Source organism: Mytilus edulis, chromosome 7 (assembly GCF_963676685.1).
Source record: "Mytilus edulis chromosome 7, xbMytEdul2.2, whole genome shotgun sequence".
In the NCBI taxonomy this organism is placed as follows: domain Eukaryota; kingdom Metazoa; phylum Mollusca; class Bivalvia; order Mytilida; family Mytilidae; genus Mytilus; species Mytilus edulis.
This window is the reverse complement of record NC_092350.1, coordinates 44,398,835-44,412,057: the sequence shown is the minus strand read 5'-3', so window position 1 is coordinate 44,412,057 and position 13,223 is coordinate 44,398,835. Positions and strand designations below refer to the sequence as shown.

The window sequence follows — 13,223 nt, the reverse complement described above, 5'->3', positions numbered from 1 at the left end:
TTTATAATATTGTAGTGTACTAGTATTCAACCGAAATTCCAAAGCTCCCATGTAATTTCACGTAAAAATAGTGTACTTATTTAAACATGTTATCTCGTACCTTTGTACAAAGTATGAAAAATGTATACTAATAAACCCATATATCGACTGGTTGCCAAACAAAACCAATAAAATGTATTTTCTTCCTGTCTTTAGCAAGAATAGACTAATGTTATCTTAAAAGGTATGTATTATAATGTTCGAGATAGCAAGACGTGAAGACTTGTCAATATATTATCATATAATATGTACCTCCCTTCCCGTTTAACTTTCGTAAGTTATATGCAATAGGCTCCTAAAAATTTCCTTTATAAAATTCGAGTGGTTTTTAATCTGTCGTTTCATTTATTTTTAGACCACAGATAAATATTTAAAGATATGGCTTTTAATACTTGGATACCGTAAGTTATGTATCTATATATTTTATCTCAATGACATGCTTCAAATGATAACCGATATCAACATGTCCGTATTACATAAAAGGATAACACCAATCGATAAGATTACCATATAGTACATTAAATGATAAAGGCAACAGTAGCATACAGTTATTTAAACCTCATGAATCAAAAGAGAGAAAACAAGTTATATCAATCACCAACTGCCGACTCCAAGAAATGGCCCAGATAGCCTGACTTTCTACAGGCACACACTGTGGAAGAGATAAAACCAGTTCTCATGCGCATTTAATCCATAATTAAAAACTCCATGTTCGCCACGGTTAACGATGCAGTCCCCTCTACTCCGTGACCCTTGGCTAGCAAAGATGCGTAAACCTAAAAAAAACCCGCACAATAGCAAACTTGTACAATTTCACTAAATGAACCAACCCCTAATAGGACGTTTGTTGTAACAATATTGCCGATGAAGAAAAACATAAAACAACATTTCTATGAAAATAAGATCTGAGACAATTGCCAATCAAACATCTATTCACTAGGTTTGAATGGTATGAATATAAGCAATTACACAGGTATATCGTTTGCAATTGGCTTTTAACCATTTATTTAGATATAAATAGCTTCGAAATGAGAAATGTTTTGACGATTTCCTCGAAAAAAAACTTACGGCCTGATTATAACAAAACAATTTACGAAAATCAAATATGACAAACATAACAACAACAACCTCTGAATAACAGAATATTATGCATTTGGGTTAGTTCTATTGGCTACATACAAAATAAAAGGAAGACTAAACTTAAAGTATTATACTTTTTCTCTTCGAGAAACATTATATTACAGAATAGTTTTGATACCGACTACACTTGCAAACAAATATTCCAGAGTCTGTGAGATCTGTCGACACGTTATTTATATTATCTTCTGTGTTAATACAAGGCTTCCTTGGCTAAAACAGTCAAACAAGTTGTGAAATGGCCATAGATGCTGCAAGAGGACAATCGCCATCTCGAAGAAGAGTTGATAATTACAAAATTGAAATTGTACTTGGCGTAAACTTAACTTTTTATTTCTAGTTTCTCCTTTGACGCCTTAAAAAAGATATGTTATGCTAATTTTAAGTGATACTCGTTCGGTATACTTTCTCTCTATCATAAATTTATTTTTCTTTCAGAAATGTGCATAAAGATTTGTAAGGCGACGAGAGGTATTGTTTGACTTCTACCACAAAATATATTTCAAATGTGAAACATTAATTGTCTTATTCATACGAGAGAAATATGTGTTATATTGTTATGGCACCCTCAACGGAGTTGGGGTGACGTATTGTTATTGTACGTTTCTTTTTTTCCTTATTTTTATTATTCTTCTTCAACACTTTTTGTCCACACAGTTTCTCGGAATTGTATGAACCAATGTTAATGGAACTATAGCATAATGTGGACCAGCATATGAAGTTGTGCACCTGACAATGGAATGGAATGGTCAAGATGGCTGCCGTTTCCATGGAAACTGCAAAAATCCGAAAATTTTCAAAGTGTTCCAAACTGAAAGAAACTCCACAGGAATGGTAACTGGCATGTGCTGATTTGCAGTTTGACTTTGGAATTTCCAAAATGGCTGCCGTTACCATGGAAACAGCTCAAATATAAAAAATTCTAACTCTTTCATTATAACATCCAGCTGGATGAAACTTTATGAAAATGTGACCCAGTACGCCAAGATGTCAAAACAATATTTGGATACTTCAAAATGGCCGCCGTTGTCATGGAAACTAGGGCCAAGTTTTGCATTTACCCTATGGAAAAATGCATAAAATCAGCATTTTCTCAGAGAATAGTGCAGCAAAATAAATGAAACTGTATTGATATATAACATGACATGTGGCAATGAGATGTCTGCTTTTAGAATTTTGGAATTATCTACTGTAACCATGGTTGCAGCACAAATGTTCAAAATTTCAAAAAAAAAATAAAGTGCTGCAAACTGGATGAAACTTTACAGAAATACTGGCTGACATGTGCGGAATTGCATTTTGAAGTTGGAATTTCCAAAATGGCCGCCGTAACCATGGAAACAGCAAAATTGTCCAAAATTTCAAAATGCTCCAAACTTAATGAAATTTTACAAAAATGATGACTTGCATGTGTAGATGCACTCTTTGACTTTGGGATTTTCAAAATGGCTGACGCTCGCCTGGCAATGGGGGACAAGGGTGCCATCCGTTATTGCTAGCAATTACAAATCTAGTTTTTACTTATTTTTAACCATTCGTTTGCAAAGAGTAAAGTAACAGTGTTTACAATTAAGTTATAAGCTGTTCAAAGAAATGAATTTGATTGTTTTTAAAAGGGTAGACATTTTATACACATTAACATTCGTCGTCTTCCCTTTCTTTTCAAAAATACATTCATATTTGTTATTTTGAAAAAAATATACTAAGCATCGAAAGTAATCTCTATTATATGAATATCACACATCCAAATGCTAAATCATATTGAATACACACGCAGCCATGATGTGTCTGAATAAGGTCATTATATAAGTTGTATTGGTTATGTTCACTACCACCGTCTCTGAAACGTCTGAAGGATCAGAAGGTAGGATTCGTATGGGAAAGAGACTGCCTTTTCTGTGGCAGTGTAAATGTTTCCTCCGTTATGTTGGTCGACAAACTTTTCCGATCATGTCTTTTAAAATTATGTTAATTTTCTTGTCCTAAATGTGCAAAACTTGAAATAAGACATTGTATATTTGAAAAAAGGACGTTAAGGAAACAAGAATCATGAATAAAATCAACTCTACGCTGAAGTGACAAATACTCCTCCTTTAATACTTTTAGAATAACGATTGATGATCTTATTTGTACTACTATGAGCAACACAAAATATCAATAATATGTGATTATAAGGTCCACCAAGGTCTGCATGGGTTGTTGTCAATCCGTTGTTTAAAAATCTAATGCATTCTTTGTATCATTCAGTATGATAAAACAAAACCACAATGAATTCAAATATGATATGATGTAGTAGATATATTTGCATTATATTTCACAGCTTATGTTGGATGTTTTTCTGATGATGAATCTCGTTTGTATGATTATCCAAATCCTTCATGGAACCAACCAGACCAGACAATTGATAAATGTATGCGGTTCTGTAAAAGGCGGAATTTTATTTACAGCGGATTAGAGGTAAAAAGATATAAAAGGGAATATCCGCCCTAATTGTAAATTTCTTAATTTGTAAAATGCAACTCCTTAATTAGTAACATGCTATTTCTTAATTAGCAACATGCAATTTCTTTATTTGTAAAATACAATTTCTTAATTTGTAAAATACAATTTCTTAATTTGTGAAATACAATTTCTTAATTTGCAATTTCTAAATTCGTAAAATGCAATTTCTTGGTTTGTAATATTTACTTTTCCATTTGTTACATGAACTTCTACATTTCTTAATTTGTGTCAGTGTAATTGCAACCCACCTGCCAGTCAATCAGACGTTTCGTTTCTAAAGAGAAGCTACAAGTTACAAGTTTTACAAGTGAAGAGGAAAATAATGCCACAATATGCCGCACGAATTACTGTTGATAATTACAAAATTAAAGTTGGAAATTTCAAGATAAAAGTGGATTTATTTAAGATAAAGTTTATAATTCCAAGATTAAAATTGATATTTCCAAAATTTAAGTCGACATTAAAAAAAATAATTAAAAATTATGGCCCTAATACGCTTCCTTAAAAACAGATTGTAGAATGTTTTTTTTCTTGATTTTCTTGTATTTGAAAATAATTGTCCTGTAGAAAACTGAAATTACAACAACGAAAGGTGATTTCAAGATGTTTTAAACTAAATAACAAACAACAAAATTCAAAACAAGCACTGACCGTATAAATATTCATATTTTGTTAAGTTAGAATATTATTCTATTTGGCTTAACATATATAATCTAATTAATGTTCACAATTTAATATTATTATATAAAGTTTAAGACGCATTGCTTCTGTGCCACCTAGGTACCCATCAAAGTGTTCTTTAAACGTTCTTAGTAAGCAAATAGCGTGTTAATTTCTTTACATAACACGGCATCGGATGTAATATCCAAAATTGTGACCGTACGCAGCTGCATTGTAATACGTCCTGCACAGTCAAACAGACAACCCATGTTGTTAAGGGAAGGGGAAAACCAAGAGAAACCATAACATTACTATTTCCAGTTACCCACGGAACCGTTTTACTATGTAAATTCACATTGCGATAAGACGTGTCACGGTACTTGTCTATCCCAAATTCATGTATTTGGTTTTGATGTTATATTTGTTTTTCTCGTGGGATTTTGTCTGATGCTTGGTCCGTTTCTGTGTGTGTTACATTGTAGTGTTGTATCGTTGTTCTCCTCTTATATTTAATGCGTTTCCCTCATTTTTAGTTTGTTACCCCGGTTTTGTTTTTTGTCCATGGATTTATGAGTTTGAACAGCGGTATACTACTGTTGCCTTTATTTACTGTATCAACATCTGCAGTTGTTTTTGATAGATAAAAAGTGCCCTCCATGTATATTTTCTTCATCAGATGCATATCTCATATTTTTCACCAAGTGTACAAGAAGATAGATTTTCCCTTTCTTTCGTGGTACTTTTGTGCTTGCCGAAACTCATATACCCTTTATACCCTTTGAAAGGACGACTGCAATGTCCTTTCAAGTGTTGAATATATTTTGTAAACGTCTTGATAGCGATAAATTTATTGTAAAAATAAGTTCCGATAGTTAATCTTGACCATCTTTCATGCAATAAGATGTTCGATAAAGGTATTTGTAAATAATACCAGTTGGAGTAGAACAAACTCACATTAACATGTTATGTTTGTTGTTGTTGGTCTCAATATGTTTTTTACTCGTAGCAGTCACATGTTTTTAACTTGATTCTTTCTTATATTATTTATTATTCGAGATTGTTCCTGCTACAATTTTCTGCAATACATTAAGGAATAAAGCATGTTGACAAATGTTTCAATTCTAAGCAAAATGGATAGAAAGATAATTTGACAGTTTCTATGCATGTGTGCAACGCGAAATACAGAGCAGTACTTAACTGCCGCTAGTTCTCAAAGCCTCTTTCCGTACACACTTTTAAAAGTCACTAGATTGAAGTGTCAAAATTTCTAGATGGTACACTGCTTTTTTAAACTTTCGTGGGAGATCAATTCAAAAATTATTGCGATGTTTTTTTGCGACAGGATTATGCGGTGTTGACATGATAATCAACCATATGGCCATTTTTATAAATTTGCTGTCTTCAAATAAAATGAATTATTCGAAATGCTAAGGATGTTCTTATCCCAGGCATAGATTACCGTAGCCGTATTTGGCACAACGTTTTTGAATGTTGGGTCCTCATTGCTATTCAACTTTATACTTGTTTGGCTTTTTAATTATTTTGATCTGAGGGTCAGTGATGACCCTAATAAAGACGAAACGCCCGTCTTGCGTAAAATAATGATAAACCTGGTACCTTTAATAACAATTATAATCCCAGTAATTTAAACTCGAAATTTGATTTTTTTTATATGTATTAAACAGGGTTTTTCTCAATATCGCAAATAATAAAACAGTATTGTAGTATAAAATCACAAAATCGCAATAATAAATATACGCAATGATTTTCGTATGTCTTCCAATATTAAACGCGTAACTATAACTGGAGTAACAAAGTTAAAAAAAAAAATTAATTTTACTCATACCTTTTGTCTATATGATACTTGATCTTATTGATATTCTTTTCCAGCAATCATAAAACCTACAATAAATTATTGTCAAATAACAGCAGTTGCAAAAGATGGCTCTAAAAGTTATTCAAATGGTGGTGCAGTTCAATGTATTATGCAAAAAGACTTCTATGGAAGATTTCAAGTGGATCGTTTTAAAATCAATTTTCAGGCAGTTTTCAAAGTACAAGTAACTATTTCAAGGCCACATTTCATATCCAGGGAACTTTTTGGTATTACCGATGTTGAAATCTCAATGAAGAAGATAACAGTTTCAGGTCAGTTAAGAATTCTGTAGAGTATATTATAAGTACTTGTCATTTGGAACGCAAAACATTTTAAAATCAAGGATGCATAAATACATTAAAAATAAGCAGCAATAGACGGAATAGTAAATGACAAGTGTTATATTAATAAAAATAACCAACAAAGTATACTACATCGGACTCGGACTTCTCTTCAACTGAGTTTTACGGTGCGTATTGTTGTGCGTTTGTTTTTTCTACATTGGCTAGAGGTATAGGAGAAGGGTTGAGTTATCAAAAACATGTTTAACCCCACCGCATTGTTGCGCCTGTCCCAAGTCAGGAGCCTCTGGCCTTTGTTAGTTTTGTATGCTTTTTAATTTCAGTTTCTTGTGTATAATTCAGAGTTTAGTGTGACGTCCATTATAAATGAACTAGTATATATATTTGTTTAGGGTCCACCTAAAGGACGCCCTCGGGGCGGTAGATTCTCGCTGCAATGAAGCCCCATTGGTGGCCTTCGGCTGTTGTCCTCTCTATGGTCGGGTTAGTGTCTCTTTGACACATTCCCAATTTCCATTCTCAATTTTAAAATTCATGTATGGTCGATTAAAAAAACCCTATATCACTGCCAACTGCTTATGATATATATAAATATATAACATAAACTATTCAAAAGACCCTCATAAACTACAATCATAAGACAATACTTGAACAAATCTAAGTAAATTATACGATATGCATTTAAGGAAAAACATCAAAAGATTAGCAAGGTGATAAAACCATGAACCATGGATGTAGCAATCATTGTTATTTTTTATAAAGTTTTCTAATGCATATTATTGAAAAAATACCTATATGGTCCAAATACTCATATGGTCCGGCCAGTTAATGACCAAACGAGTATATACTCATATGGTCCGACCATAGGCGTACGATCGGACCATACGCGTATGCTCGGACCATATGAGTATACGCATATGGATACACATATGGTCATGACCATACGCGTATGGTCCAAATACTCATATGGTCCGGAACATATGCAAAACACAACTTGTCTCATTTATAGGAAACCAAAAAGATTTAGGTACTACAAGATATAAATCTGATTCTTCATCAAGATATCCCCAACCAGTCTATGAAAATGACAATGCAACAATATTTGTACAGGAATCATTGCAAAATGGAGAAAGGTAGAGTAACATTTAGTATCAAAACTGCATGTTTAAATTCAATGTTACTGATGAGTCTTCTGTAGACGAAACGCGCGTTTGACGAACTAAATTGTAATCCTGGTACCTTTGATAACCAATTAAATATTGTAATTTGTACAGAGACATATTTCCCTTTTTGCTGATTTAACCAATAAAACTTAAAGATGCAAACATTATCTATCTTAATTTCACACAGAATTTGAAAAGTAAAAGTTCTAAAAGAGGGACGAAAGATACCAGAGGGACAGTCAAACTAATAAATCAAAAATAAACTGACAACACCATGGCTAAAAATGAAAAAGACAAACAGACAAACAATAGTACACATGACACACCATAGAAAACTAAAGAATAAGCCACACGAACCCCACCAAAAACTAGGGGTGGTCTCAGGTGCTTCGGAAGGGTAAGCAGATCCTGCTCCACATGTGGCACCCGTCGTGTTGCTTATGTGATAACAAATCCGGTAAATAGTCTAATTCGGTAGGTCACATTCATGAAAGGGAAGGGGATTGTCGTTACGACGTAAGGAACATATCCGATATCATTTGTGAAAGGGTTAATCCATAACGGTCAACCAACTTGTGATGGCGTCCGTAAAATGTACGAAGGGATGTTTTCAAATTCACCATTTCGAACTCTTGGTTTAATAGCTTCCTTGTGAGCAGCAACCCTCTATCAAGAAAATCATGATAGGAAATGCAAACACGGGAGTATCGTATCAATTGGGAGATATATACCTCGTATGCAGGTGCTGCTGGAATGTTGCTACTTAGAAATGGAAAGTTCACAATTGGAAAGCTGCAATCATCTCTGTTTTCGTAAAGTGTCAGAAAAAAAATTAATCTTCAAAATCTAAATTTTATGCTATACAAAACTGCATCTAATTGCCATATAGATTTTTCTTTTTCTTTAATAATGTTGCATTTGACATCTTTGGCACAGTCATGAATTTTTTTTAACTGATGTTATAGGATATGTCTCACATTTCGTGTCCAAGCTGGTGGATATTTTGTTTCGAAAGATCCTACAACAAACACAGAAAGACAAGTTCCTTACGATAAAATTGAGACGTCTCATACATTATGCTACATTTATGATAACATTCCTCCAAAACACTGTGCAGAAGACCATTTTTGTAGAGGTGAACCACTTATACTGTCGAGAAGATTATTATCGTTTAGAAATATAACTGTCCAGTTTAACGGATGGATGGATCCAGACATGAACATTGGATCAGGAATAGAAATCTATGAAATCGCTGTTTATGAGGTTGAACATATATCTTCAGCGATCCAGGGCAGAGACAACAATGTTATCCAAATATTAAATATATATCCATCTGACAATAGTACATCTGTAAATGTAGAATTACCACCGAAAACTCCAATGTTGTATGTTGTATTACTGACCGTGAAGGATAAAGCTAAGAATATTAGACGATCTAGAAGATTTGTTTTGTATGATAATTCGTCGGTGATTGTTGTGAGCCCTGATGATTCATTTAACATCACCGAGGTCATGAACCATAATAAATCTTCAAAATTGTGCATCTCTTGGCAGAAAAGGTTTTACAACAACAAATTTGTGTTGAATAACTTTCTTGCTCCAATAACACCAGAGGTCGCTTCTACATCAGTAAAAGGAATTTACGAACAGGAGATAGGATTGTTACCTATAAATGGAACCGAAAACGTAAATGGATTGACAGCTTTTTATTTCACATTCATAAGAAATAATGAACAGATTTATACGGGAAAACTTCAAGACATTTCGCACCAATCAGTCTGTCTTACATCTGAAATAAAACACGGTGACATCATTACCTTCCATCTTAAAATAGAGGATATAATGAATCATACCTTAAATGATAGTGTTACAGTCTACATCAAACATATAACAGGTAATGTATACTAGAGATCTTACTGTGTCGGAATGAAAGTTTGCTATTAAATTGTAGATGAAAATATCTTCATGGTTATCTAAATAGCAACTTTGTCATTAAAACAATCAAACAACGAAATGTTATCTTAATTGTCTACTTGCCGAACAAATGATAAAAAAGTTTTGAATCGTTTGTTTAAAAAAACGTGCTGATAAGTTAAAAGTACATAGAGGTACAATTCAGTTGCGTATTGATTAAAACTCATATGTCAAGTATAGTATATGATAATAGCATATACATGATGAAGTTGAACCTTTGTTTTTAACATTTATATCCCAGCAAAACGTTGTAATTAAATACGGTATAGCTGAACAAAAATTTATTCATAATGAATATTTACTCTGTAAGTATTTGATAGAGGCGAGTTATGTCTTGTTATATTTGACTTTCTGAACTTCTCTACGTTCTCATGTTGTGTCAGTTAACGTGAGTGATTTCTTCTTATATTTGACTTTTTAATCACCACCTTGTAAAAGTTTCGATATTTTGTGAATACATGTGTGGGTAGTCTTGTGAAATTTATTGTTCTATTCTCCATTTTGTCAACGTTATGATGTATTTACAGCACACGTGAGTTTTGTTTTGTTGTATATATGTTGTGTACAAGATGTAAGTTTGTACAAATTATAATTTGTACAGGGTTTTTGTACAAGTTATAAGTTTTTTGACACCTACCTTCTTGCAACAGGTGATACAGGTTTAACTTATAAAATGTACCAGTGTAATGTTTTAAATTCAAAAAAATATACGCCAACCTAACGTTTAGTGCTATTCTCCTTGCCTTCAAACTGGAAATGAGGATACCTGAATGGTTTAAATTCTAATTTTATTTTTTTCCTTATACCATATTCATATCTATACAAAATCTTTGTGAGGTCTTATAATGTTTTTGTATCAATGCTCAGTATTAGACTGTATAATGAAGTTGTGAAAAATTGACAGAAATATGCGGAGCAAAAGACTGTATGCTGGCATCATCCATTTTTGTTCAGCAGGTCATAAAACACTGATAACTTGTACAAAAATTCTGTACAAATTCTAATTTGTACAACATTACAACTTGTACACAACATATATATATATATATATATGACTATTTAAACCTCATTTTATCTATGTTATAATGTTTTGTCGTTAGTTATCATGAGTTATGTCTTTCAATATTTACATTTTATTCTCCATTTTGTCTATGTTAGGGTCAGCAATATTAGCAGATATTAAGACTGTGTAGTGTTGATTTTCTAAACTCTATTTATTTACCTTATGATGTTTCACATCAAACCTTATACATATCATGTAATATTTGACTTTCTTAACTCCATTTTGTCTACCTTGTGATGTTTTGTCAATACGTGATAGTCATGACTTGTAATGTTTAACCTTTTAACCTCCTTTTGTCTTTGCTAGAATGTATTGTCAGCACACATGCTTACATATGAACATAACGCTGCATTTCTCTGCCATTGTTCAAATCTGCTATAATTGCACATCGAATACAACAATTGAATGCCTATTCTTTTTGCTGATTTGAATTACATTTTTAATTCATATGATTTTGTGAAAGTTAAAGCAATTACAGAATGAAATATAACTCTTGATGTTTCAATCTTAGAATATACAAGAAAAATGTTGGGGAATAAGATTACAATCGAAAAGTTCAATAGAAAACTATGATTTAATTTACGCAGAAGATGACAGGTTGTTTTCTGGCGTTACCGACCATTGTTTCGTTGATAAATTCTCCATACATGTATATTCCTTTTACTTCTGGAACCTATAAAAAGAAATATCACAAAAATACTGAGCTCCGAGGAAAATTCAAAAAGGAAAGTTCCTAATCAAACTGTAAAATCAAAAGCTCAAGCACATCAATTTCAAACGAATGGATAATAACTGTCATATTCCTGACTTGGTACAGGCATTTTCTGATGTAAAATACGTTGTAATAAGAAATATTATAATCATAATAGAAAAATAACAGATGAGACAGCGTTTAATACAACCAAGCATTATTCAAATAGAGATAAAATATTGACTGAAGAAAAAAATAATACTTGCTTTGTGCATGTTATAATGTATCTTATATATTTCAAGTAACCCAGACAAAGGAGACATCACATGATCAAATTATAGGTATTGTAACTGGAGGAATTCTATCTGTTGTTATAGTTTTGTTATTGATAATTGTGATCGTACAACATAAGAGGTTAACAGGTAAGTTATACTACAAAATATATCTTTATATTAAATAGAAAAAAGAGGTGAGTCAAACAAATATGAAAATACTAAAATATTGTTACGCTTCTTTCATTAATTATTTTAAACTGAAAGATTAGAAAAACAATCAATGTTTGTAACCGTCTTGTTTAAACATAAGGAATACTTTTAATTTTTTGACGTAAGACAATGTTTTGAATGATACATAACAAGAACATTATTTCCATTCAGTCTTTATTTTCTTTATATTCTTAAACTTTCATGAAATGTTTTGTGAATAGTTAGGCTTTCCATAATGAATCCTTTATGGCGGTGTGGAATATCGAAACTATAAGTATAAACGTCAGTGACATCAATCTTGTTTCTTCTGTTCTTTGTTTCAGAGAAAAAAGCAACATCAACTAGTCATGACCGGTATGTTTATTTCTAAACTTTTTTCTAAACAGTGTCTGCAATGTGTTTAAAGCTTAACAAAAGGAAATCGAAAAAGACGCACACAAACCGTATGATTACAAAATGTAAACAATGTGGTAAAAAAACCGACGCATTATTACTATTGATTAAAAAAATCATAATATCATGCTGGCTGGAGTATTTCAAAGCATACTCTAATGTGAATGATTTGCTCTCTTTGATGAAAACCGTAAAATGACCAATTACTGCTTACGTTTACGTCCTTTAATCGCTTGTTGATATTTGTCTCAATGATTTTTTTTGCAGTATAAAGACTTATCTGGCAAAGCTGGTAACAGATAATCAAAAGGAACTGATGCTTACGACAAATTGCGATATCAAAAAACTGGTAGAAAACCATTTGGCTAATTACATCTTCTACATATACTATTCATCATTAACCATGCATTAGAGTTAAATAAAAATAAATTTATCTGAACACAAAAACTGCGCAAATTATGGTGTATAATACTTCTCCTGTTGTAAATCACACCATTTGGAAAATAAAAGTAGATATTAGAAGGTGTGGTCTTTTTGTCAATAGGACAACTCTCCATCCTAGTCACAACTTGTAATAATAAACCATAATTGGGCATAAGACATATTTTGTAGATATAAAGAAACATATGAATCACCTGGGACCAGAGAAAGACAATCAAATATTTACGACGATGTCAGTCCGGAAGCATCAAACTCAATCTATGAATCTATTCGTTTAAAGCCAAAATCCACAATTCACGAAATTTTTGACAAGGAAAACGGTATTAAAAGATATTCTAAGATATATATTTGGTGATAAGAAGGAAAGAAACAGTGTAATATTTATATTTTCTAACAGATATAAACATTAATAAAAAAAACCCAGTGAAATACTACTGCGAATACCAAATTGAGGCGGGAGTTATAAACGGGATTAAATATCATGAACCGAAGTAAAA

The 13,223-nt window shown here is 32.2% G+C and overlaps 1 protein-coding gene and 1 long non-coding RNA gene across 2 annotated transcripts; both read left to right on the top strand.

Annotated features, from left to right (window-relative positions):
* Positions 1-1,614: 1,614 nt before the first annotated feature.
* On the top strand, positions 1,615-4,453 carry LOC139482888 (uncharacterized). Its single transcript, XR_011654993.1, has 3 exons — positions 1,615-1,647; positions 3,497-3,633; positions 4,429-4,453. It is a non-coding gene; the product is annotated as an uncharacterized lncRNA (long non-coding RNA).
* A 1,773-nt stretch (positions 4,454-6,226) lies between these two features.
* LOC139481580 (uncharacterized) lies at positions 6,227-12,604 on the top strand. The gene is made up of 5 exons (XM_071265001.1): positions 6,227-6,486; positions 7,526-7,649; positions 8,645-9,573; positions 11,710-11,829; positions 12,216-12,604. The coding sequence occupies exons 1-5, from the start codon at positions 6,324-6,326 to the stop codon at positions 12,260-12,262; spliced, it is 1,383 nt and encodes a 460-aa protein (XP_071121102.1). The 5' UTR covers positions 6,227-6,323; the 3' UTR covers positions 12,263-12,604.
* The last annotated feature ends 619 nt before the right edge of the window (positions 12,605-13,223 follow it).

Excerpts from the sequence above, each read along its gene's own strand:
- LOC139481580 (XM_071265001.1), top strand. The coding sequence starts at position 6,324 with ATGCAAAAAGACTTCTATGGAAGATTTCAAGTGGATCGTTTTAAAATC. Across the intron at positions 6,487-7,525 it reads GAAGAAGATAACAGTTTCAG|GAAACCAAAAAGATTTAGGT; the intron begins GTCAGTTAAGAA and ends TCTCATTTATAG. Across the intron at positions 9,574-11,709 it reads CTACATCAAACATATAACAG|TAACCCAGACAAAGGAGACA; the intron begins GTAATGTATACT and ends ATATATTTCAAG.